The sequence below is a fragment of the Lepus europaeus genome, chromosome 16 (assembly GCF_033115175.1).
Source record: "Lepus europaeus isolate LE1 chromosome 16, mLepTim1.pri, whole genome shotgun sequence".
Taxonomy (NCBI): Eukaryota; Metazoa; Chordata; class Mammalia; order Lagomorpha; family Leporidae; genus Lepus; species Lepus europaeus.
The window spans coordinates 49,579,812-49,605,342 of NC_084842.1; the positions used below are offsets into that span (position 1 = coordinate 49,579,812).

Genomic DNA, 25,531 nt, shown 5'->3' on the forward strand with positions numbered 1-25,531 from the left:
CAACAGCTGGCCTGGGGGAGCTGAACGGAACAAAAGGAAACTGAACCCTGCTAGGAACAAAGCAGGCAAGATTGAGACACCAGGCCTGACTCATTTCTATCAATCTTGAGAGGTCTCGGAGATCATCTGGTCCAAATCCTTTTTTTGTGCTGTAGAAGGAACTTGCCCAGACCACAGAACTGGTATGGGGAAGAGCAACTTTGACTCAGCATCTGCCCTTGACTGAAAAGGCCATGGACACAGGCACCGTGCTTGCAGTGAATGCAATAGCCATGTGGGGGCGCCCAGGCTCTCTCTCATCTTGCCTTCAGTCTAGCCCATGTTTCCAAACTATCCGTGGCTGAGATCATCCCAGTCTCCTAACAAAAAGCACCTATTGCTTGTTGAGCAATACTGCATGCCAGACACCACTAGGAGCTTTAAATAGCCACAGAAAAAACCCACAATCACATTTTGCACACAGAGAAGACAGGATCCACACTTTTTTTTTTTTTTTAAGATTTATTTATTTATTTGAAAGGCAGAGTTACAGACAGACAGAAAGGGAGAAACAGGGAGAGCTCTTCCATCCGCTGGTTCACTCCCCACATGGCTGGGAAGCACTGAGGCTGGTGCTCGGCTAGGCCAAAGCCAGGAGCCAGAAGTTGCATTTGGGTCTCCAATGTGGGTGCAGAGGTCCAAGGACTTGGGCCATCTTCTGCTGCATTCCCAGGCCATTGACAGGGAGCTGGATCAGAAGTAAAACAGCCAGGAATTGAACTGACACCCTTATGGGACGACAACGTCGCAGGCAGCAGCTTAACCTGCTACACCAAGACCCTGGCCCCAGGGTCCATGCATTTTGAGTCATTCCTTGAAGGTTATAGAGCCAGTGAGTGCAGAATCAGGATTCAAAAAGCCCTTCTATCTGTCTCTAGAGTCTGGGCTTTCACACCCCATCACTGCCTTTCCTAAGAGTAGACACTCCCAGGCCGGGGATAGTTGCACATCCTGGGTGAGCACTTGCTACTTTATGCGAAGTCTTTACACGTGTTTCCTAACCACTTCATTACCCATTCAACATAGATTGATTCAATGCCCTCCAACTGCCAAGTACCATTGCTCTATGCCCTTGCTGCTCAGAGTGCTCACTGGGTCAGCAGCAGCAGCATCGCTTGGGAGCTTTTTAGAAACATAAAATCTTTTTTTTTTTTTTTTAAACTACTTATTTGAGAGATGGAGAGTGAGCGAGAGAGAGAGAACTTTCCCTTCCATTGGTTCACTCCCCAAATGCAGAACTCAATCTGGGTGGCAGGGACTCAATATTTGGGTCACCACTTGCTGCCTCCTAGGGTGCACATTAGCAGGAAGCTGGAATGAGAAGCGGAAATGGCAATGGAACCCAGGCATTCTGACATGGGATGCAGGCATCCTGAGTAGTGTCTCTTTTTTATTTTTATTTTTAAAGATTTATTTATTTATTTGAAAGTCAGAGTTACACAGAGAGAGAAGGAGAGGCAGAGAGAGAGAGAGAGAGAGAGAGAGGTCAGTCTTCCATCAACTGGTTCACTCTCCAACTGGCTGAAACCAGGAGCCAGGAACTTCTTCAGGGTTCCCCCATGTGGGTTCAGGAGCCCAAGGACTTGGGCCATCTTGTACTGATTTCCCAGGCCATGGCAGAGAGCTTGATGGGAAGTGGAGCAACCTGGACTCGAGCCAGCGCCCATATGGGAAGCCAGCACTGCAGGTGGCGGCTTTACCCACTAGGCCACAGCACTGGCCCCTCAAGTAGTATCTTAACCGTTGCACCAAACACCCACCCTGAGAGGAAAAGTCTTGAGCCCTGCTATAGACCTGAGTCAGAACTGGCATTTAAACAAGGCTCCCAGGTGACTGACACTCACGTTAAAGTTTGAGAAGTGTGTCTTTATAGTAGTTCTGTAAGACCGTGCGATGAACAAGCCACTGAATGAATAGATTCGGAGATGCTGTCAGAGGTACAGGGACTTGCTTGTATTCTCACAGCCAAGGCATTACAGGCAGGTAACTGGTGCAGAGTTAAGATGTCACTTGGGACACCTGCATCCCATACCAGAGCGCTCGAGTTCATTCAGTTCTCATTATGCTTCTGATCCAGCTTCCTGCTAACGCCTAGCCTGGGAGGCAGCAGGTGGTGGTTCAAATATATGCATTCCAGGGTTGGTTGCTGTGGAGCAGCGGGTTAACGCCCTAGCCTGCAGTGCTGGCATCCCATATGAGCGCTGGTTTGAGACCTGGCTGCTCCACTTCCAATCCAGTTCTCTGCTATGGCCTGGGGAAGCAGTAGAGGATGGCCCAAGTCCTTGGGCCCCTGTACCCATGTGGGAGACCCAGAAGGAGCTCCTGGCTCCTGGCTTTGGGAGAGTGCAACTCCGGCTGTTGCAGCCATCTGGGGAGTGAACCATCAGATGGAAGACCTCTCTCTTTGTCTCTCTCTGTGTGTAATTCTGACTTGCAAATAAATAAATCTAAAAAAAAAAATATGAATTCCAGCCACTCACATAGGCAACCTAGATTGAGTTCCAGGATTCGAGCTTTGGCCTGCCCAGTCCTGGGGTAAACCAGGGGGTGGAAGATCTCTCTGTGTCTGTGTCTTTCTCTCCCTTTCAGATGGTTTAATTAATAATGAGGCACTCCATCTAAAAAACTTAAACAACAGTGTCTTGTACATAGCACGAGCTCAATGGACAACAGCTATAATTAACATGACAGACAACATGACAGACCCAAGCTGTGTACTGTCTGGTTTCTCACCTGCCCAGCTCCTTGGCCTCAGCAGAGTCCTCTTAGAGACCAGGCATCGGCATGGCCAGGTGACGCAAGGACTGTGGCCATGGTTTCCCTCCCAGCACAGCCACAAGCTACAGAAAGGACAACCAGTGTTCTAGAAACCACCCTGGGGTGAGCCTGATCCCATCGCAGGAGGCATCAGGTGGAGAGGATGCTACTCTTCAGAAGATAGAAAGTGGGGGACCCCTCTCCCGGAACCTCATCCCCTCTGCTCTTGGGGTTTCCTCTCTGGCTGGGGACCTAGCTATCTGGAGCCTCAGTCCTTTCAGCAAGCAGCACTGTACTGCTCCCTGTTGGCAGCCGACACGGTGGCACCTCTGAGGACCACTGGCTGGGCTTGGCCAGGGTCGCTCGGCTGGCTGTTTGCTGAACACCTGCTCGGGCACTTCCCCAAACTTCCTCGCTGCCTTCCTGGAAAGCGCTGGCCGGCCATCCCCCCTGGAGAACCAACGGCAACAGAGGTATTTTACCTTTGAATAATCTATTATTTTATCTTTCATTTTTTGAAATAAAAAACACAAAACTTTAAAGCAAAATTTGCTGTGAGTGAAAATTCAAATATAAAATAAAAAATCCCCCCCTTTAAAAACTTCAGGAGGGCCCAGCATCGTGGTGTAGCAGGTAAAGCCGCTGCCTGTGACATGGGCATCCTATGTGAGGGGGATGGATGGGGGGATGGGGGTAGGGTGCGGGTTCAAGACCCGGCTGCTCCACTTCTGATTCAGCTCCCTGCTAACGTGCCTCGGAAAGCAGCAGAAGATGGCCCAAGTACCTAGGCTCCTGTCACCCACCTGGGAGACTTGGAAGAAGCTCCTGGTTTGGGCCTGGCCCAGCACTGGCCATTGCAGCCATCTGGGGGGTGAACCAGCAGATAGAAGATCTCTGTCTCTCCTCTCTGTGTAACTCTGACTTAAATAAATGACTTCACGGGAATTTCTTGACAACCTCGATCCTTACCGTCATTCCTAGGATCAAAGGACGAGCAGAACCAACAGAGAAGTTTGTCTTGTGCCTGCACCCCACAAAGTGCTCCCATTCAGCAACGCACCCGCCTTCTTCCATCACTGTCTTGCGTTCTGATCCTCAGTCTCCAGTTCCAGTCCCAGAACCCGCCAACCTCGCACCCTGGTACTCTCCACCCTTGGCGGCTGCCCCGCCTCCCGCAGCCCAGCCCCCAACACCTACCCCAGAGCGGCGCCCTCTCCCGGGAATAGGGCCGGCGCCGCCAGGACGGAGCCCCGCCCCCAAGGGGGCGGAGCGCCGCAACCCCGCCTCCATCCCGGCTTCGCCCCGCCTCCTGCGCGCACGCTCCGGGCCGGCGTCGGAAGCGAGCGTGCGAAGTGCGCAGCGGAGCCGCGGCGAGTCCCGGGCGGCCGCCCCGAGCCGGTGAGTTCGGCAGCCCGCCGCTCGCTGCGCGCCCGCCTGCTCGGCCCGACCGGGGCCTGCGGAGGGGTGCAGGCGGGGAGGGCCGTGCGGCTCCCGAGCCGAGGCTCTGCGGGGTGTGCGCGGCGCGGCCTCGCGCGCGCCCAGAGCAAACGGGTGCGCCGCGCTGTTTTTCGGAGTGAAAACTAAATGACAGGAACATTAGGAAGGGTCCCTAGACGCGCGCCCCCCGTTCAGTTTCTTTGTTGTGCGCGGCCAGTGGCCCTCGGTCCCGTCTCCGCGCGCTCCTCTCCCCCTACCCCAAGACTTGCGGAAAGCAGTCGTTTTTAGACTCCTTGGGTGGTAACGACCCCCTCCATGGCTCTGCAACGTCAGCGGCGACCCCCGTGCGGGTTTGGGGCACGCGGGGGGGGGGCGGTTCTCCTCGTGCTGCCGCTCGCCCCTCTCCGCAGAAACACCTCAGAGAAGCAGCGAGGGAAGAGGGAGGCTTTTCTAGAACCTTCGTCCAGGCTCACCCTCACTGCCGGCAGGACCCCTGCAGGGCTTCCCGGTGTTAGGATTTAGGAGAAAAGTGGCAGCGGCGAACAGATATGGGTTATCCACAGCTAACCAAGCTGTGAGCAGTCATGGACTGTAAGCCGGCAGCTTGCTAATCTTGTAAATGTCTTTTAGAGTCACTGAAATGCGATAGATTCCCCCCCCACACACACACACACCCCGGCAGCACCTGTGCACCGTTACTACCGCGAGTCTTGTGCTACTGAGGAACCTGGGGGCTCCCTTATGCGAGCAGCCACGCAGACCTCCTGTGGGTGGCTTTGGGGCAGAGGGAGACGGGGCCACAGACGACCCTGCATCGGTGTTGAAGGGACGCACAGCTGTGCGGCGGTTACTAGGGATGCCTCTCTAGCTAAACCGGGTGCGACCCCTCCCGGCTCCGAACTGGGCTGGCTGGGTGTCTGCGTTTGTCAGGATTCCGGGCTCTGCCCTGCACCTGCGTGTCCCCATTACTGGAGTGGAGATTCTGGGAGGTCCGAATCCACGGCTGTGTCTCCGTGCCCCTGGCAGCCTTCACCACTGGGTCCCCTATAGGTGGTGGTTGGCGGGGGGGGGGGGGGGGGGGGGGATGAATCAGCATGGAGAGGGTTGCAGAGAGGCAGAGAGAGCCTGGAGACGAGATAGGGGCCCACAATCCGGGCAAAAAGTAACAGGGGCCAGCTCCTGCTGTGGAAATGGCAGGTGGTCCCGACGGGCTGCTTTGCCCACTGTGGATGGTTGAGGCGGGAGAGGCAAGGAGGGGGCCGTTCCTTGTGAATTTCTTGTGAAATTGACCCACTTGGGGCTGCGGCTCATCCCCACCGGTGAGGTAACCCCATCCCCAGCCACATTGGCTTTTGCTCGCTCTCTGCTTTTAAAGTTGGTGGCATAAGAGGGCTCTTTGCAGCCTGAGGTGAGTCAGAGCGCTAGAGAGAAGTGAGCTAAGTCCACGGCCTCTGACGCAGGTTTCTGCCCGCAGGGATGCCGGAAGGGCCGTCTGTGAGGAAATTTCACCACCTGGTGTCCCCCTTTGTGGGCCAGCAGGTGGTCAAGACAGGGGGCAGCAGCAAGAAGCTGCACCCACCCGACCTTCAGTCTCTGTGGCTCCAGGACACCCAGGTGAGTTGAGCATCCTCAGGTGCGTGGATTCCCTCGGCCCCTCCCACGCTTCCTCCTGGAGTCTGTCCCAGGACATCCCGGCTGTCGTTGCCATGGGCCCCAGACAGCACACACAGCTCCCGTGGGCGTCACAGTGGGCTGTGGAGGCCCTGAATCAGCGAGTCTGGAGCGACTCTGGTCCCTCCCGCTGCACCTGCCAGGCACCTCTGGCTGGGAACCCATGCTAGATCCCACCGGGAAGTAAGGGGAGCTGTGCATCAGTTCTGGAGCAGAAGTCCGGGTCCTCCCCCGCTCGCACAGCGCCCTCTGGTCTGACCCCTACGCTGCCCTCCAGCCTTCTCCCCCTGCCCACCTGCGGCTCTCCCGACAGTCTGTGTTGCCCATGCTTTTGACCTGCTGCTCCCGTCATCCCGAGCAGGGCTTCCTTTTCTCCCAGCCCCGCCTGTCTCCTCAGCTGACCACAGCAGGTCTGTCTCCTGGTTGCCGCTTGGCCGTCACCTCCGTGAAACCTGCCCTGCTTGCTTTGGACTCCTCTGTGCTTCCTGGGCACCCTGTAGCCCCTCCTCTTGCATCCCTCCTGCTGACTGTGTCCGGCCTGTTGAGTGGAGGAGACTGACACACAGGACAGGGCTGTGTCCTCAGCAGTCTTGTATCCCGGCAGCGTGGCACCCAGGGCCAGGTGTTTGCAGAGTAGACTTGGGGCTGTGCTGCCGTTTGCTTGGCTGTGTTCTCCTGCAAGCTCCTGAACCTCGCAGCTCTAGTTTCTTCTTAGGTGAAACAGGGATAGGCTGCCCATGTGTTACCATGATCCTGGGACTGGACGTTATGCCTGGCACGTTGTAGGCATTTGAGAAATACTAGTTCTGCTTCTACCCTGCTGTTTGCCACCACCACCCACCACGACAGAATGGGTAGCTGGTGAGGGACAGCCTGGAGCGCAGGTCGTCTGACCTCCAGGTGCGTGGCCTCTTAGTGCACACAGCCCTGGGAGGCTTACAGGGGCAGATGACGCCCCTGTCTCTGGGATGTCAGAGTGATCACATGCTGTCCGCAGAGCTGGTGCTCAGACTATTTACCCAGCGGACGTGCGGGCCAATGACTGTGTGGCGAAGGAGCCTAGAAGTGGAACTGGGAGCTGGTTTCTCCGTAGACACAGGCAGAAGTCTGTGTTGTGGGAAACTTAGGCCCAAAAGGAGTGGCCTTGGGGAACTTGTTGGCAGTGCTCCGGGGTGGGAGCCCCTCCCTGCCCCACTCTGTCCCCAGTCCCTCCCCTTAAGGAACCCTGAGCTATAGTAGGAAGGCGCGAGCTGTGTCCACACAGGGGAAGCTGTGAAGGAACACCAACAGGCACGAGCGGAGCACGTGATTAAGGCCCAGGTGACAGCCTTGACATAAAGGAAGAGGTCCTTGTGGCCTGGGGGAGGTGGGGCTTGAGGAGTTAGAGGGACTAAAGGGAAAGGCCATTTCAGGTTGGAGAAGCAGGTGGGGACAGGAAGTGGAGGTGGAGTGTACAGATCCATCCACTTTGTAGCATGTGGCAGCTCTTTTTCCCCTTTTGTTGCTGAATTGTATTCCATGATGCAGATACACATTTCAAAAAATATTATTTATTTGAAAAGCAGAGTTACAGAGAGAGGGAGAGAGAGGTCATCCATTGGCTAGTTCGCTCTACAAATGATTGCAACGGATGGAGCTGAGCCCATCTGAAGCCAGGAGCTTCCTCCAGGTCTCCCACATGGGAGCAGGGGCCCAAGCATTCGGGCCATCTTTTATTGCTTTCCCAGGTGCATTAGCAGGGAGCCAGATTGGAGTGAAGCACCCAGGACTTGAACCTGCACCCATATGGGATGCCAGCATCGCAGGCAGCAGTTTTACCTGCTATGCCACAGTGCTGGCCCCTGTTACTACTTTTTGATGTGAAGAATGATGCTGCCGCAGGGGCAGGTGTTGGGCATAGTGGTTAACTTACTGCTTTGAATGCCCGGACCCATACCAGAGTTCCTGGCTTCAGGTCCTCTCTGATTCTGATGACAGCATCCTGCTAACATGCTCCCTGGGAGGCAGCAGTATGGCTCCAGTGTGGCTCCCTGCCACACATGGGTGAGTTCTTGGCTCCTGCCTTCAGCCTGGTCCAACTTTAGCCATTAACAGCTATTTGGAGAGCCAACCAGTGGCTGGAATCTCAATCTCTCTATGTTTTTTTTCTTTCTCTCTTTCGCTCCTCTCCGCCCCAGTCTTTCTCTGCCCCCCCCCCCCATTACCTATACTTTGCAAATAAATAAGTAAATCTTTTTTTAAAAAAAAAATCTATTTCCAATGTTAATGGCAGATGTTTTGCTGTGTCGCAGTGGGTTAACGCCCTGGCCTGAGGCGCCGGCATCCCATATGGGAGCCGGTTCTAGTCCCGGCTGTTCCTCCTGATCCAGCTCTCTGCTATGGCCTGGCCTGGGAAAGCAGTGAAGGATGGACCAGGTCCTTGGGCCCCTGTACCCACGTGGGAGACCAGGAAGAAGCTTCTGGCTCCTGGCTTCGGATTGGCGCAGCTCCGGCCATTGCAGCCATCTGGGGAGTGAACCATCAGATGGAAGACCTCTCTCTCTCTCTCTGCCTCTCCTCTCTCTGTATAACTCTGACTTTCAAATAAATAAATAAACCTAAAAAAAAAAAAAAAAGAACAGAATAGACATCCTGCAGCCTGCGCATGCAGAGATTACATAGTAGGAGCTGGCATTGTGAAAATAGAGCACAAAGCAGCTGGAGCATTCTTTTACTGAAATCATTTTCTTTGTGATGAGGTGAGTCCTTTGCCTTGCTTTTTCTTTTTTTTATTTGACAGAGTTATAGACAGTGAGAGAGAGACAGACAGAGAGAAAGGTCTTCCTTCCGTTGGTTCACTCCCCAAATGGCTGCCACGGCTGGCACTGCGCCAATCAGAAGCCAGGAACCAGGCTTCTGGTCTCCCATGTGGGTGCAGGGCCCAAGCACCTGGGCCATCCTCCACTGCCCTCCCGGGCCACAGCAGAGAGCTGGACTGGAAGAGGAGCAACCGGGACTAGAACCCGGCGCCCATATGGGATGCCGGTGCTGCAGGCAGAGGATTACCAAGTGAGCCATGGCGCTGGCCCGCCTTGCTTATTTTATAGTAGTGGTTTGATTCATTTATTTTTGGTGTCAAGATTCAGGTTTTTTTTTTTTTTTTTAAGATTTTTTATTTATTTATTTGAGAGGTAGAGTTACAGACAGTGAAAGGGAGAGACAGAGAGAAAGGTCTTCTGTCCACTGGTCCAGTCCCCAAATGGCCTCAATGGCTGGAGCTGCCAGGACTACAACCGGTGCCCATATGCAATGCCGGCACTGCAGCCGGAGGATTAACCTACTGCGCCACAGCGCCGGCTCCAAGATTCAAGTTTTTAAAAAATATTTATTTATTTGAGAGGTAGAGTTACAGACAGAGGGGGAGACAGAGAGAAAGGTCTTCCATACACTGGTTCACTACCCAAATGGCCATAACAGCTGGAGCTGGGCCGATCCAAAGCCAGGAGCTAGTAGCTTCTTCTGGGTGTCCCATGCCGGTGCAGGGGCCCAAGCACTTGGGCCATCTTCTACTGGCTTCCCCAGGCCACAAGCAGAAAGCTGGATGGGAAGAGGAGCAGCTGGGACACGAACCAGCGCCCATATGGGATGCTGCACCACAGGCAGAGGCTTAGCCTGCTACACCACAGCACTGGTCCCCAGTTTTTCTTATAAAATTTTTTTTTCTTAGGCCGGCACCATGGATTAACAGGCTAATCCTCCGCCTTGCGGTGCCGGCACACCAGGTTCTAGTCCCGGTCAGGGCACCGGATTCTGTCCCGGTTGCCCCTCTTCCAGTCCAGGTCTCTGCTGTGGCCAGGGAGTGCAGTGGAGGATGGCCCAAGTGCTTGGGCCCTGCACCTGCATGGGAGACCAGGAGAAGCACCTGGCTCCTGGCTTCGGATCAGCGAGATGTGCTGGCCGCAGCGGCCATTGGAGGGTGAACCAACAGCAAAAAGGAAGACCTTTCTCTCTGTCTCTCTCTCTCACTATCCACTCTGCCTGTCAAAAAAAAGAATTTTTTTTTTCTTTTAATTGTGAGTTCTCTTGCGACTTTTATCAAGTCCAGTGTGCTGGGCTGGGTGGTAAGTAGTAAGGGGCACTGCCTTATACAGTGTGTTGTCGTTAGCTGATGTCTGCGTGTGTGTGCTGATCATTTCCAGCATGACAAAATGAGAGTTTGTATTTATTTTTTAGCTAATTCATGAAAACATTGGGAGCAATTATTGGGCATCCTTGCGTGGCCTGCTACCTAGCGGAAGTCATTTTATTGGTAATCTGATTCTTCCAGTTGGTACCAGTCGCTTTGAAAGCCATGTGCTAACTGCCCACACCACTGAGATGAAAAGCAAAAGGCAGGGCCCAAGCCCTGGATCTGGGAGAGCTTCTGGGGAGGAGCCAGGGAAGCAATTTGCAGTAAGGCAGAAATCTGTGTACCCCTCTTGTGTCCCTTTCTGAATCTCAGATCCATGTTATTATATTTCTAGGTCCATGGAAAAAAATTATTCCTTAGATTTGATCCAGATGAAGAGCTGGGGCTCCGTGGCAATGACCCACTTCCAGAACCTCTCCGAAAAGGAGCCCAGGAGGTGGAGGCCACAGACCAAGAGCAGGCCGTGGGGCCCAGCAGGCAGACAACTTCTGACGAGTCCTCTCAGGCTGCGGCACTTGCCGTCCCCCCTGGAGACGAAGGGCCCAAGTGTCTGGGGGCGGATTGCCCCGTGCCAGGTGCTGAGAGGTGGCTGCAAGTCAGCTTCGGCCTGTTTGGCAGCATTTGGGTGAACGAGTTCTCCAGAGCGAAGAAAGCCAACAAGAGGGGTGACTGGAGGGATCCCGCGCCCAGGTGAGGGAATGACTAGCCAGGTCTTTGCGGGGTCTGCAGTGTTCACGGGCCCTCGGCAGTGGGGGGCTCTAGCCTGCTACCCGGCACCCTGCTGTCCAGGGCCCAGAAGAGGCTGCTGGGCAAGGGTGCTTGGGAAAGCCTGTGGGAAAATGGAATACAAGATAAAGCTTCCTTTGGTGCAGAACATTCTGAAATCCACACATAGGGTTTTTTGTAGCATGCATTTTCCATGAGCTTTTTGAAGACTCCTCATATTTACTCAAAACAAAGTAGACTATGGAGGCCAGTGTTGTGGGGTAGCGGGTAAAGCTGCTGCCCACGACACCAGTACCCCATACAGGTGCTGGTTTATGTCCCGGCTGTACCACTTGCAATCCAGCTCCCTCCTAATGGCCTGGGAAAACAGCAGGAGACAGCCCAAATGGTTGGGCCCCTGCCATCCATGTGGGAGACCAGGAAGAAGTTCCTGGCTTCTGCTTGGTCCAGCCCTGGCTGTTGTGACCACCTGGGGAGTGAACCAGCAGATAGAAGATTGTTGAAGTTGATTTCTTTCTGAGAGGAGGAGCATGGTGGGGGCAAGAGGCATGGAGTCACCACACATACCGAGCAGCCCGTAGACTTGTTTATTTCAGTTGGTATAACAGCTTATATAGCCAAGATAGCCAATCCGGTCAAGGGGCAGTTTATGCCCTAACCAATCACAGCCTGTTGCCAGGCAGGCTCCTTTGCCAGGTGGGTTTCAAAGCCATTCCTGAGTAACTGACACTCGCTTGCCAGTGGCCACCTTGGCATGGCCTTCTCATTCCACCACATTTCCCCCTTTTCATTTATTTTTAAGTAATGGGAGGCATGATTCTTGGCCAAACCATTGTTGACCCCATTTCCATGTGGTCTCCGTACGCGGCTATGTCTGTCTTAGGTTGTCCCCTGGGGGATTTTACCCATCATTGACTAACCAGTGCTTAAATCGAGAGACCACAGGATTGCTTGCTCAGATAGGGGTGGGAATGAGGAATAATGGTTATCAGGAATGGCATGACCGCACACAGGCTGTGGGCCATTTGAGTGGCTGACCAGAGCTAGTGGGGTACACAACAGTAACAGATGTGGCTATGGGCAGTTTCTTAGGGTAGGATGATAGGGCAGGTGCGTCTGCTAACAAGGCGGAGTCTCGGTCTTGTTCAGCTGGTTCTTGTTGGCTGTCAGTTGCAGGCTTGATGTTTCTGGCTGGTACCCAAATGGGCTGTTCCGCATTCTCTGGAAAGACACAAGCATATCCTCAACCCTTGGTTAGCAGAGGGTGTGGTCCCTTCCATTCTCCTGTCAGGGGGTCTTTCCACCTAACCATAGGGGCTGGCGTCTGGGATGAAAAGGATCCCCAGTGTTTTTAAGCTGAGCTGGCCCCTTGGGAATCAAAAGTAAGAAAATTGATAGTGAAAAGGACCTCAGTCAAAGCAAGTTGTGGGTCTGAGGGCATATGATTGTTTTTCTGTCTTTGTAAGAGATCTTTAATCGTCCTATGAGTTCTCTCAATGATTGCCTGTCCCTGTGGGTTGTATGGGATACCTGTGGCAGACTGTATGTTCCAAGATTTCAGGAAGGAATTAAATTACTGTGATGTATACGCTGGCCCGTTATCAGTCTTTATGGTCCAGGGGACACCAAGGACCAGCATGGCTGATTTAACTGCCTTTATCGCATTACTAGCCTTTTCTCTGGATTGGGCTGTTGCAAATACAGCCTTTGAATAAGTATCTACCACCACAGAAGATCTCTCTGTCTCTGTCTCTGTCTCTCTCTCACTTTCTCTCCCTCTCTCTCCCTCTCCTCCCTCCCTCACTCCCTCCCTCCCCCTCTGTCTCTGCAGCTCTGACTTTCAGATAAATAAATTATTAAAAAACAAAAAGAAATTGGACTGTGTTCGGCACCCAGGAGAGGACTCCTAGCACACTGGGGAGGCTTAGGAAAGGAGGGCACTTTTCCAGCAGACGTGGGACTGCGGGTAGAAGGGCTCAAGAACATTCTATGGCTTGACTCGTGCTCTCTGTATTTCAGGGCAGGATTTCCCCAGTTTTTCATTTGAATGTGAGAACAAGCTCTTTGTGCATAAAAGTCTGTTTGGGTTTACTTCCTTAACAATCTGTTCCCAGAGAAGTAATTGCTGGTTGACGAGAAGGAGCTTTCTTATGGCCACACGTTTTCATGGCCTTAGAAAAGTGATAGCTCAGCTGAATTGTCACCAGCATTAGGTCGTTTGTGTATTTCCCTCTGTTTCTTGAAGCTTAACAGATGTGAAGTCCATTCACGTGTGTGATACGTGTTGCCTGTGTTGTTCCGAGGCCGTACTGTGTCCTTTGACGTTTGTGATGCCTTTTAGCTTCAGGATTTTTAATTTTTAAATAGTTGATGGTCAGTATAGGTTTTGGATGCATTTAACTTTTTCCTCTCACCAAACAAGTTGCCTTCTACCCCAAAGTCTTTTTTTTTTGGTGGGGGGGTAGAGTGACAGGGATGAAGAGAGAGATCTTACATACACTGGTTCCCTCCCCAAATGGTTGTAATGGACAGGGCTGTGCCAGGCTGACGCTAGCAGGCTTGAACTCCATCTGGGTCTCCCATGTGGCTAGCAGGAGCCCGATTCCACTGCTTTCCCAGGCACATTAACAGGGAGCTGGACTGAAAGTGGAGTAGCCAGGACTTGAACCAGCGCTCTAATAGGAGATGCTGGTGTCACGGGCAGTGGTTTAACCCAGTGCACCACAATGCCAGCCCATACACATGGACTTGCTGTGTTTTGAAGTTTGTGTGTGTGTGTGGTTTTTTTTTTTTTTTTTTTTTATGTTTAGAACTGTGGTCTTTAAAAAAATATTTTTTTTCTTTTAAATTTATTTGAAAGAGAGAGATCTTCCATCAGCTGGTTTCTTCCCCAAATGCCTGCAACAGCTGGAGCTTGGCCACGCTGAAGGCAGCCTGGAATTTAATACAGGTCTCCCATGTGGGCGGAAGGGACCCAGTTACGTGAGCCAACACCTACTGCCTCACAGGGTGCACATTAGGAAGCTGGAATCAGAAATAGAAGCTGGACTCAAACCCAGGCACTGCATCACAGGATATAGGCCCCCCACATCTCAGTCACCTGGCCAATTGCACACCCCTGGGACTGTCGTCTTTATGTATGATGTGATTAGGCGCCATGGGATGCTTTATGTTGTAGAAACAGCTCCAAGTGGCTTACGTGGTAAGGAACTGTTTCGGTTCATGTACTTGCAAGTTCAGAGGGAAAGGAGGCGTTGCCTTCGACTTGGCTCCAGGGTTCTGGCCCCATGTTTTGGTCCTCCTGGCTTCGCCTTTGTTCACGTTGCTCTTGTTCTTGGAGCCGCAGAGCAGGACGCTGCTGCAGGTCCTGGCTTCGTTTCCACCCAAGACCACGTCCAGGAGAAGAGAGAGCTGAGAGCATCACTTCTGGAAGCGGGGATGGCCAGGAGCACTTCCTCAGAACCCCCAGCAAACCTCTTGCTGCCTGAGCTGGCCCTGCCGATTCTTGGCTTGGTCTCCAGCTCAGGGATCAGGAACGCCCTCCCAGGGAGCAGCCTGGCCCCGGGGCTCACGTGTACTGTCAGAGAATAAACACGTGTCACGCCTCACGTCCTTGGTTTTTTCTCTCTTCTTATTGAGTTGTATCTCTTTTCTCATTTTTCACATTTTATATTTTTCTCTATCCTTTCTCTTGCCTGAGTTTTATCTACCTCGTTGGCCTTTCAAATTAATATTAGCTTTATAGACTCTTTCTGTGTGGAAGAATATTTCCTGATTTACATAGTGCTTAGGATGATTTTCTAAATAATTTATTAATTTGAGAGAGCTGCCATCCACTGGTTCACTCTCTAGTTATCCAGAACGACTGAGCCAGGAACGCAGTTCAGGCCCTTCACCTGGGTAGCAGGAACCCAACTACTTGAACCAGTACCTGCTGCCTCCCAGGGTCTGCATCAGCAGAAAGCTGGACCCTGCACTGAACCCAGGCACTCTGATGGAAGCTGCCTAACATCTTTTTTTTGTTTTTTTGTTTTTTTTAAAGATTTATTTTATTTACTTGAAAGACACAGTTACAGAGAGAGAGAGAGAGAGAGGTCTTCTATCCAATGGTTCACTCCCCAGATGGCCACACGGCAGGAGCTGCACTGATCCAAAGCCAGGAGCCAGGAACTTCTTCTGAGTCTCCCATGTGGGTGCAGGGGCCCAAGGACCTGGTCCATCCTTCACTGCTTTCCCAGGCCATAGCGGAGAGCTGGATCAGAAGAGGAACAGCCGGGACTAGAACCAGCTCCCATATGGGATGCCGGCGCCTCAGGCCAGGGCTTTAGCCCGCTGCGCCACGGCACCGGCCCCCACTGCCTGACATCTTAACTGCCAGGCTAAACATCAGCCCTGGCCAAGGTGATCTTTTTTGTTGTTTTAAAACTTGTCATTGGGGCCAGCGCTGTGGCATAGAAGGATAAGCCTCCACTTGCAGTGCCGGCACCCCTGTGGGCACCAGTTTGAGTCCCGGCTGCTTCACTGCCGATCCAGCTCCCTACAACACCTGGGAGAAGCAGCGGAAGATGTCAGCCCACACCCATGTGGGAGACCTGGAAGAAGCTCCTGGCTTTGGCCCTGGCTAGTCCCAGCCATTTTGGCCATTTGGGGAGTGAACCAAAGAATGAAAGATTTCTCTCTCTGTGTGTCTCTCTCTCTCAAATAAATAAATGTTTAAAAAAGAAAAACAAACAAAAAAACCATGTATCATTGGATTATGGTCAGACCACAGCCTGTAACTTCTACTTTTGGCATCCATTAAATTTGATCTTTGCTTACGTTTCGTGTGCATAAATGAAGATTTACTTTCTTTAGGAACATACAATGAAGAGTAAACATTGCTGGCACTGAGGTGTAGCAGGGAAAGCTGCCGCCTGCAGTGCCAGCATCCCATATTGGCGCCGGTTTGAGTCCTGGCTGCTCTGTTTCCAATCCAGCTCTCTGCTGTGGCCTGGAAAAGCAGTAGAGGATGGCCCAAGTCCTTGGGCCCCTGCACCTGTGTGGGAGACCCGGCGGAAACTCCTGGCTCCTGGCTTCAGATCAGCATGGCTCTGGCTGTTGCAGCCATCTAGGTAGTGAACCAGTGTATAGAGAACCTCTCTCTCTCTCTCTGCCTCTCCTTCCCTCTGTGAAACTCTGACTTTCAAATAAATAAATAAACCTTTAAAAAAAAAAAGAAAAAAGTGTAAACATTAACTGTTATTAAAACATTGAACAAACGAAAAGAACAGGTTATTGTTTTGGTAACTCAGAACTTGGCAAGAGCGTTTGAGCCCCCTGGCTTTCGTTGTGTAACTGAGCATTGGGGTTTGTTGATGTTGCTGAGTCACTGTCCCAGGCCTCAGCATCCCTGACTGTCCAGGGCTTTCTGGTGGGGCAGCGTCCCTGCCACGCTGTGCCTTCTCTTCAGTGATGCTGTTCATGGCTTACCTGGTCCCGCCCTTTCACGTAATTCAGTGTGTTTACACCTGGTTTTCACCTGGTGTAGCTATGCTTCTTAGTGGAAGTTGCTGTGTCTCATTAAACTCCAGCTGAAACTCTGGAAATGTGAGAACTGTGCAGTTTGGATTTTGTTTCATTGCCTGTTTATTGGACTTTGTTTTCTTCTCTACTGTTGGATGTACCATTTCTTTTTATACTCATGACACTGAGTTTCTTTGGACAGGTTGCTGTTCATCTTCATTCTGTTGGTAATTATCTTTAAATGAAATGTGGATTTTTCTGTTAATAACTGCAGTTTTTAATTACATCAACATTAATTATTCTTCTCATTATTAGAACTAATTTTTTGCTTGTTCTCCTCACCTCTACGAAAAATCCTTTAACATATTTTTTGCCTGCTACTTTTCTTTTGAAAGATGTTTTCTTTTCTTTTTTTTTTTTTTTTGAAAGGCAGAGTTACAGAGAGAGAGAGGGAGAGACAGAGAGAGCACGCACTTTGAGTAGCTAGTACACTCTCCAAATGGCTGGAATGGCCAGGGCTGGGCCAGGCCAAAACCAGCAGCCTGGAGCTTCATTTGGGTCTCCCATGTGGTTGGCAGAAGCCCAAATACTTGGGACCATGTTCCGCTGCTTCCCAGGGCACATTAACTGATTGCTATTTCTTTTTATTTTTTAAAAAAGATTTATTTATTTTATTTGAAAGGCAGAGTTACAGAGAGGCAGAAGCAGAGCCAGAGAGAAATCTTCCATCCACTGGTTCACTCTATAAATGGCTGCAGCAGCCAGAGCTGGGCCAATCTGAACCCAGGAACCTGGATTTTCTTCTGGGTCTCCCACATGGGTGCATGGGTCCTAGGACTTGGGCCATCTTCTACTGCTTTCCTAGGCTATGGCAGAGAGCTGGATTGGAAGTAGAGCAGCCAGGACTCGAACTGGTGCCCTTATGGGCTGCTGGCACTGCAGGTGGTGGTTTTACCTCTATGCCACAGTGCAGTCCCCTACCTACTATTTCTTTTCTCTGACATATTCACCCAACTCTTGAGTTTGCCCAGCTACTTCAATGTTTGTTTTGGATTATTAAATGAATGAATACTGTTAATTTACAGTTTAATTAGATATCAATTAAATTGATACTAAATTCATAAATATGTATTGAAGTAGCTATGTTTTTTTTTTTTTAATTTATTTATTTACTTGAAAGGTAGAGTTACAGAGAGGTAGAGGCAGAGAGAGAGAGAGAAGTCTTCCATCTGTTGGTTCACTACCCAGATGGCTGCAACGGCCAGAGCTGTGCCAATCAGAAGCCAGGAGCCAGGAACTTCTTCCGGGCCTCCTACACGGGTTCAGGGGCCCCAGGATTTGGGCCATCATCTACTGCTTTCCCAGACCATAGAAGTTCTGGCTCAGAAGTGGAACAGCCGGAACTCAAACTGGTGCTCATATGGGATGCTGGCACTACAGGTGATGGCTTCACCCTCTAGCCACAGTGCCGGCCCCATGCTATGTTTTAAGAGTTCTTTTGTAACAGTTGAATTACAGCCTCTGCTACACATCAGAATAATAGTCTATTTTTTTTTTTAAGATTTATTTATTTGAGAGGCAGCCTTACAGAGAGAGGTAGAGACAGAGAGAGGTCTTCCATCTGCTGGTTCACTCTCAGATGGCCACAATGACCAGAGCTGGGCCCATCCGAAGCCAGGAGCCAGGAGCTTCTTCCTGTTCTTCCACATAGGGGTAGGGGTCCAAGGACTTGGGCCATCTTCTGCTGCTTTCCCAGGTGCATCAGCAGGGAGCTGGATTGGAAGAGGAGCAGCCAGGACTTGAACCAGTGCCCATATGGGATGCTGGCGCCCCAGGCAAAGGCTTAACCTACTACACCACTGCACCAGCCCCAGTCACAGTCCATCTGGAGCTCACATGTTACGAAATTCAGAGCTGTCTGGTGTTTCTCGTCTGTGTGTCTCCTCTGTCCTGATGCCCTTGCTGCTTTCCTTTCTGTTAGCTGTGTGTTTTACCTGGTGTGTTGTGTTTGAGTCCCTGCTCGTCTAGAATTCCCTGTTACTTTTACAGAAGTGTCTGCAGGTTTCTGCTCCAGTGTAGAGTCCAGTTCCAGCCGGATTGTCTTCCCTGACAAAGGAACCCATTGTTTCTTCTCAGGTGATAAGATCAGGCTGCTCTGTCCTTGGCATTCAGGAAGCTCAGCTGAGTATGTGGGAGTATGTCTTACTTTGTTTTGTTCTGGGAGAGCCAGAGAGAGGAGAGGGAGACAGGGACAGAGATAGATGGATCTCCTGTTTGCTGGTTCATGCCCCAAATGCTCACAACAAATAGGGGTGGGCCAGGCTGAAGTCAGGAGCTGGAAATTTAATCCAGGTCTCCCCTGTGAGCGGCAGGGACTCCGCTACTTGAGCCATCACCTGTTGTCCTCCAGGCTGCACATCAGCAGGACCTGCTGGAGAGTGGAGCTGGGTCTGGAACCCCGGTGCTCCCACAGGGCATGCGAGCGCGCAGTGTCTGCCCCTGGCTGTGTCTGTCTGGGAAATGAGCCTGACACTGGTTCCTCTTCTGTGTCCATTGCCCTGTCTCCGTCCTAGTGAGCCAGTTGTGTCTAGGTAGCCATACTTCCTTAACTTCACTTTATTCTTTCCAAATGATCTGTGAACATGAGTTGCTATAATCAGAAAAATGTGTATGTAGTTTTTTCCTTTTGTTTTGAATTCAGGAGGCAAAGTGACAGAGCTCCCTTCTTCTTCTTCTTCTTCTTTTTTTAATTTGACAGATAGAGTTAGACAGTAAGAGAGAGAGAGAGAAAGGTCTTCCTTCCGTTGGTTTACCCCCCAAATGGTGACCACAGCCGGTGCGCTGTGCCGATCCGAAGCCAGAAGCCAGGTGCTTCTCCTGGTCTCCCATGCGAGTGCATGGCCCAGACACTTGGGCCATCCTCCACTGCACTCCCGGGCCACAGCAGAGAGCTGGGCTGGAAGAGGAGCAACCAGGACAGAACCGGCGCCCCAACCGGGACTAGAACCCGGGGTGCCGGCACCAGAGGCGGAGGATTAGCCTAGTGAGCCGCAGTGCTGGCCAGAGCTCCCTTCTGCTGACTCATTCTCCAACTGTCCACAACAGACCAAAGCTGCGTGGCAGAGCAGCTGGATTTGGGAGCTGGAGCCAGAAATCAAACCCAGGCATTCCAGTATGGGAGTGGGCATCTTAGCCAATGGCCAAACACGCTGTGTGCTCTTTTAATTATTCCATTCAGGGCCGGCACCATGGCTTAACAGGCTAATCCTCTGCCTTGCGGCGCCGGCATACTGGGTTCTAGTCCCGGTTGGGGTGCCGGATTCTATCCCAGTTGCCCCTCTTCCAGGCCAGCTCTCTGCTATGGCCCGGGAGTGCAGTGGAGGATGGCCCAAGTCCTTGGGTCCTGCACCCGCATGGGAGACCAGGAGAAGCACCTGGCTCTTGGCTTTGGATCAGCACAATGAGCCAGCCGCAGCGGCCATTGGAGGGTGAACCAACGGCAAAAAGGAAGACCTTTCTCTCTGTCTCTCTCTCTCACTATCCACTCTGCCTGTCAAAAAAAAAAAAAAATTATTCCATTCAGGCCTGAGATGTTTGTACTTCTTGCAGAGCTTCTCTCTCTCTCTCTCTCTCTCCCCCCCCCTCCCCCCCGTCTCCCCTCCCCCTCCCCTTTTTAAAGATTTTATTTTATTATTTGAAAGAGTTACAGAGAGAGGTAGAGACATGGAGAGAGAAAGAGGTCGTTCATCTACTGGTTCACTCCCTAAATGGCTGCAATGGCCAGGGCTAAGCCAGTCTGAAGCCAGGAGCTCCCTCTGGGTCTCGCACACGGGTGCAGAGGCCCCAGGGCTTGGGCCATCTTCTGCTGCTTTCCTAGGCACATTAGCAGGGAGCTGGATCGGAAGGGGAGCAGCCAGGACTCAAACTGGTGCCCACATGGGATGCCGGTGCTGCAGGCTAGGACTTTGACCACGGCGCCACAGCATCAGCCCTGCGCCTTTCTCTTTCAGGGCCTTAATTTCCGCAGGCCGACCAAGACCGCAGACAGGAAGCTGTGTGTGTGCGCATGCGGAGTGACGGTCTGGACCTGTGGCCTGTGTTGTGCTAACTGCGCGTGTGATCTGTGCTTGCTTCCCAGGCTGGTCCTTTACTTCGGCGGTGGCGGCTTTCTGGTGTTTTATAATTGTCAGATGTCTTGGAGCTCTTCCCCAGTGGTCAGACCCGCCTCTGACATCCTATCTGAAAAGTTCCATCGAGGACAGGCCCTGGAAGCTTTGGGCCAGGCCCAGCCTGTCTGCTATACGCTGTTGGACCAGAGATACTTCTCAGGCTTAGGTATGAGCCATGGGGATGGGATGGAGTTGCTAAATGCTACAAAGTCAGTCATCTAGGGGTCATAAGACTCACCCCAGTTGGTCTGGCAGCAAACTCTTACTCTCTTTACCCTCATTTCCCATTTTTAAACTGAAGGAATTAGATTATGCATTTCTTTTTTTTTTTTTAATTAAAGATATATCATTTATTTGACAGAGTTGGGGCCGGTGTTGTGGCATAGCAAGTTTAGCCTCTGCCTGCTACACTAGCATCCCATATGGGCACTGGTTCGAGTCCTAGTTGCTCCACGTCTGATTCAGCTCCCTGCTAATGCACCTGGGAAGGTAGGAGAAGGAGGTCCAAGTGCTTGAACTCCTGCACCCACATAAGAGACTCAGCCTTGGCCTGGCCCAGCCCTGGCTGTTGCAGCCATTTTAGGAGTGAACCAGTGGATGGAAGATTGCTTTCTCTCTCTCTTCTGCTGCTTTCCTAGGCACATTCGTGGGGAGCTGGATTAGAAGTGGAGCAGGCTGGACTTGAACTGGCTCCCTGTGGGATTCCAGTGTTGCAGGTGGCAGCTAACGTGCTATGCCACAAAGCTGGCCCCAGTTGTTAGCTTCTGAACAGGCGCGTTAGAGCACGCGCTACTAAAGGGCAGGGGTCGTGCTTGTACACCCTGTGCTTTCTGCTGCCCACACACTGCTTGGCCCTTGGGAGGTGCCTGATCAGGATCTGCGAGGAGCAGGAAGTCTTGCAGCTTGCTAATGGACACTGCTCTTGGGTAGATCTGCTGGAAGGCACAGGTGACTCGCGCCTGCATCATATTCTGGTTCCCTCTTTGTTCAGGAGGCCTGAGCAGTGGACCGTGAGTATTTGGGGGTGGGGAGAACTGAGCAATCTGATAAAAGAGATCACGGCTACTTAGCTGGACTAGGAGAGCGTACCGTTCTCATTACCCACAGCCGGGGAGTCTGTGTGACCCAGGACATCAGGCAGGCTGGTGATGACAAAGTCACCTCCATGTCCACGGCGTGACTGCTGCTGCAGGCAAAGGTCCTGCATTCTCCAGGCACTGGCCTTGCCTCGTCCCGGAGGGCCTTGGGGGCTTCCCTGGCCAGTGACCGAGTAGCAGCTGTAATAACCGGCGGCGTTTCTCATGGGACTGCACTGTGCCGGTGCATGGCTTCATCCTCGCTGCTTTGTGCTGGGAGAAGGTACTTGTTTGCCCTTTATTCAGAAGGTGAAACCAAAGCAGAGGGCCCATTGCAAGTTAAGTCACACAGCTGAAATACCAGTGCAGTAGCCTGCCCGTGGCCTTTGGAGAGAGATGCTGTGTGTAGCCAGCATTGTGACTGCGAAGCTCTTGGGAGGAGCAGTAATTCCGTTCAGCCCCTCCCTGCAGGCACTTGGGCAGGCTCACCTTCCCTCCTCCTTGAAGGAAATCTTTGTTTAATGGCCCGGGAAGCACAGATTGTGATAACACCTAGTAGAGGCACTGTGGGAACATTTTGAAGAATTACTTGATTCTGTAAGGAGGAATCAAAGCTGGCTTCGTAAAGAATGAGGCAGGAGTAGAAAAACACGAAAATAACACCTCTTAAAGCTTTCTATAGAATAGGCCTTGTGCTTGACATTTCACATAATAGTAACCATTCATGGGGCTGGTGCTGTGGTGTAGTGGGTAAAGCGCTGCCTGCAGTGCCGGCATCCCATATGGGTGTTGGTTGGAGTCCCGGCTGTTCCATTTCCAATCCAGCTTTCTGCTCTGGCCTGGAAGTCGGTGGAAGATGGCCAAAGTCCTTGGGCTCTGCACCCACGTGGGAGACCCTGAGGAATCTCCTAGCTTCAGATCAGCCCAGTTCTGCTGCAACCATTTGGGGAGTGAACCAGTGGATGGAAAATCTTTCTCTCTTTCTCTCTCTCTCTCTGCCCCTTCCTCTCTGTAATTCTGCCTTTCTTCTTTTTTTGTAAATTTATTTTTTTAAAGATTTATTTACTTGAAAGGCAGAGCTACAGAGAGGCAGAGAGAGAGATCCTCAACTGCTGGTTCACTCCCCAAATGGCCATGGCAACCAGAGCTGCGCCGATCCAACACCAGGAGCCAGAAGCTTCCTCTGGGTCTCCCACACGGGTACAGAGCCCAAGGACTTGGGCCATCTTCCACTGCTTTCCCAGGCCACAGAAGAGAGCTGGATCAGAAGTGGAGCAGCCCATAGGAGATGCTGGCACTATAGGCAGTGGCTTTACCTGCTACACTGCAACATTGGCCCTGTAACTCTGCCTTTCAAATAAATAAATTAATTTTAAAAAACCAGTTCATATGTATCAAGTATGTGCCAGGCCCTGTGCTCAGCCTTTTTTGAATTCTCACTTCTCACAAAAACCAGGTAAGCTATCCCTGTCTTACAGATGAGGAACTGGAAGCAGAGAGGCTAAAGCACTCGCCAAGGCTACGTGGGTAGGAGGCAGTCCTACCAGGCAGTCAGACCTCAGAGCCCTTTTAGATCATCTTTGCAATGACATGGGCTACACATGAGTTTTACTTCATTTCGTCTTCATAACAACCTTTGAGGCAAGAGTAATCTAACCCATTTTACAGACAGAGAATTTGACAAAGAGATTGCAGACTTGCCCGGGACCCCCCAGGACATGCCACGGTTAGCTTGCCCGGCTGGCTTTGGGGGTGGTTTCCTGTGCTGTGTGTGTTTTGTCCTGGCCTTACCCTCTGCCTGCTTTGTTGCAGGGAACATCATCAAGAACGAAGTCCTGTACAGAGCCAGGGTCCATCCGCTCTCCCTCGGCTCACTCCTGAGTCCTTCGTGTCTGGAGGCCCTCGTGGACCACGTGGTGGAGTTCAGTACACACTGGCTGCAGGACAAGCTGCAGGGCCAACAGCAGCACCCCCAGATCTACCAGAAGGAGCAGTGCCCTGCCGGGCACCAGGTCATGAAGCAGGAGCTTGGGCCCCCGGGTGGGTTTCAGAGGCTGACCTGGTGGTGCCCGCAGTGCCAGCCCCGGCTCCCAGCTGAGGGGCCAGAGAAGCACCAGCGCTCCTAGTCACCTGGGCCCTTCCTCTGGGGGCCCTGTGTGAGTGCCCAGAGAGGAGAGTGATGTCAGTTTTCTTGATGGTCATCTCACTAGAGGTGTGTCTAAGGAAGCGCTTTCCCAGGGTTAGAGTTTTTTCCTTTTCTAGTTCATTCTTCTGAGGGAAGTTCTAGTTCTGCTATTGGGAGAGATGAGAAACATCACGGTGGTGGGCGAGGAGGCCTCCGAGCGCAGTGGGACGTGGAGGGTGAAAGCTCCCAGCATTGCCTCCCAGGTTCTGAGCTTTGTTTGTGTTTGAACTTCGGTTGACGTTAAGACCCTCCATTTGGAGAAACAGAATTTTTTTTCTTTGTTCCCTTGGAGGGACTGGGGTGAGGAGTTAGCGGCTGTGGTCAGCCTTCTGCCTGGGAGCCTTCCACGGCAGACCCCGAGGGGCCTGTGTGTAGGGAGCAGGGAGCTGGCCGTCTTCCTGGCACGCCCTGGGCCTGTAGAGAAAAGCTATGCATGTCCTCCTGAAGCTGATAGAGCTGTGACCGTGGATATGTTGAACACTCCAGGAATCAGGGGTTATAGAGAAGCCGCTGTCAGATGGTTGGCAACAAGTAGATGAAACAAGACAGTGGCTTGAAAATAAAGTGATTTTCTCTTCTCTTCTCATCTTTATTTGGCAGTAAAGGGTGTTAAGTTGTCAATACCTGAACTCTTTGTGAAGGTGGCTATGGCCTTGTAGGACTTGCTGTATCAGCCTGATGCTTCCACACACACCTGCTCTTCTGCCCCAGGTGAGCAGAGATGGACTTTTACTTCTGTCCCCACAGCCCCTGGCACAGTCCTTGCGGGCCTAGTCCCCTCCCTGAGACCCCATCTCCAAATACCTCATGCGTTCTGGAGGGACATATTGAGTCCATAGCAGCCATGTACCACAGTGCCCTCTGTCAGGAGCAGCAGCTGCACCACAGGAGCTCCCCAGCCCAGGCCAGCAGCACCTGCAACCTCGGGAAAACATCCCTCAGGGTAGCCAAGTTTCCTTTGATCCATCGGCTCTGACAGTGTGGCACCGGGAAGAATGATCACTCAGAAATCCCACAGGAGAAGGGTGAAGTACATTTGAGAACTACTACGTGCTGCCCCCCTCCCCACCACTTGGAGCTGTATGTTGCACATGAAGTCTCTAAGAAATCCCACAGCGGAGAAAACTGTTTCACTTTGCTCTGGATGTTTCTGGATCTCTTACCACTCCTTGGCACACAGTGTAGGCAATGCTGTCAGAACTCGGCTGCTCCCAGACTTGCGCAGGCGGCGTTTGAATTTGGATGCTGCAGCGACTGCTTCAAATGTGCCTCTCCACTCTCTTAGGCCAGCACCTGCGGCTGTGGTTAGCAATGTCCATGCTGTGGTCCTGTGGCTGTAGCCAACAGCGCCTGTGGCTGTGGACAGCAGCACCTGTGGCTGTGGTCCTGTGGCTATGGTCAGCAGCACCTGTGGCTGTGGTCCCCTGGCTGTGGGCAGTAGCGCCTGTGGCTGTGCTCACAGTTTACAGCCTCTGTCCAGTCTAAATCCTCTTCACAGAAGAATGGAATTAAAAGAGAAATTTATTTTGGTACACAATATTTTGAAATCTTATAAAGGAGGGGTCTTCAGAAAGTTAGTGGAAAATATCTATTACTAAAAAAAATTGGCCGGCGCCGTGGCTTAACAGGCTAATCCTCCGCCTTGCGGCGCCGGCACACCGGGTTCTAGTCGCGGTTGGGGCGCCGGATTCTATCCTGGTTGCCCCTCTTCCAGGCCAACTCTCTGCTATGGCCCGGGAAGGCAGTGGAGGATGGCCCAAGTGCTTGGGCCCTGCACCCGCATGGGAGACCAGGAGAAGCG

The 25,531-nt window shown here is 52.0% G+C and overlaps 1 protein-coding gene across 1 annotated transcript; it reads left to right on the plus strand.

Moving 5' to 3' along the window:
* Window positions 1-4,129: 4,129 nt before the first annotated feature.
* On the plus strand, window positions 4,130-25,284 carry NEIL2 (nei like DNA glycosylase 2). Its single transcript, XM_062213545.1, has 5 exons — window positions 4,130-4,194; window positions 5,708-5,847; window positions 10,407-10,762; window positions 20,439-20,635; window positions 23,358-25,284. Exons 2-5 carry the CDS (start codon window positions 5,710-5,712, stop codon window positions 23,669-23,671), a joined length of 1,005 nt encoding a protein of 334 aa, XP_062069529.1. The 5' UTR covers window positions 4,130-4,194; window positions 5,708-5,709; the 3' UTR covers window positions 23,672-25,284.
* The last annotated feature ends 247 nt before the right edge of the window (window positions 25,285-25,531 follow it).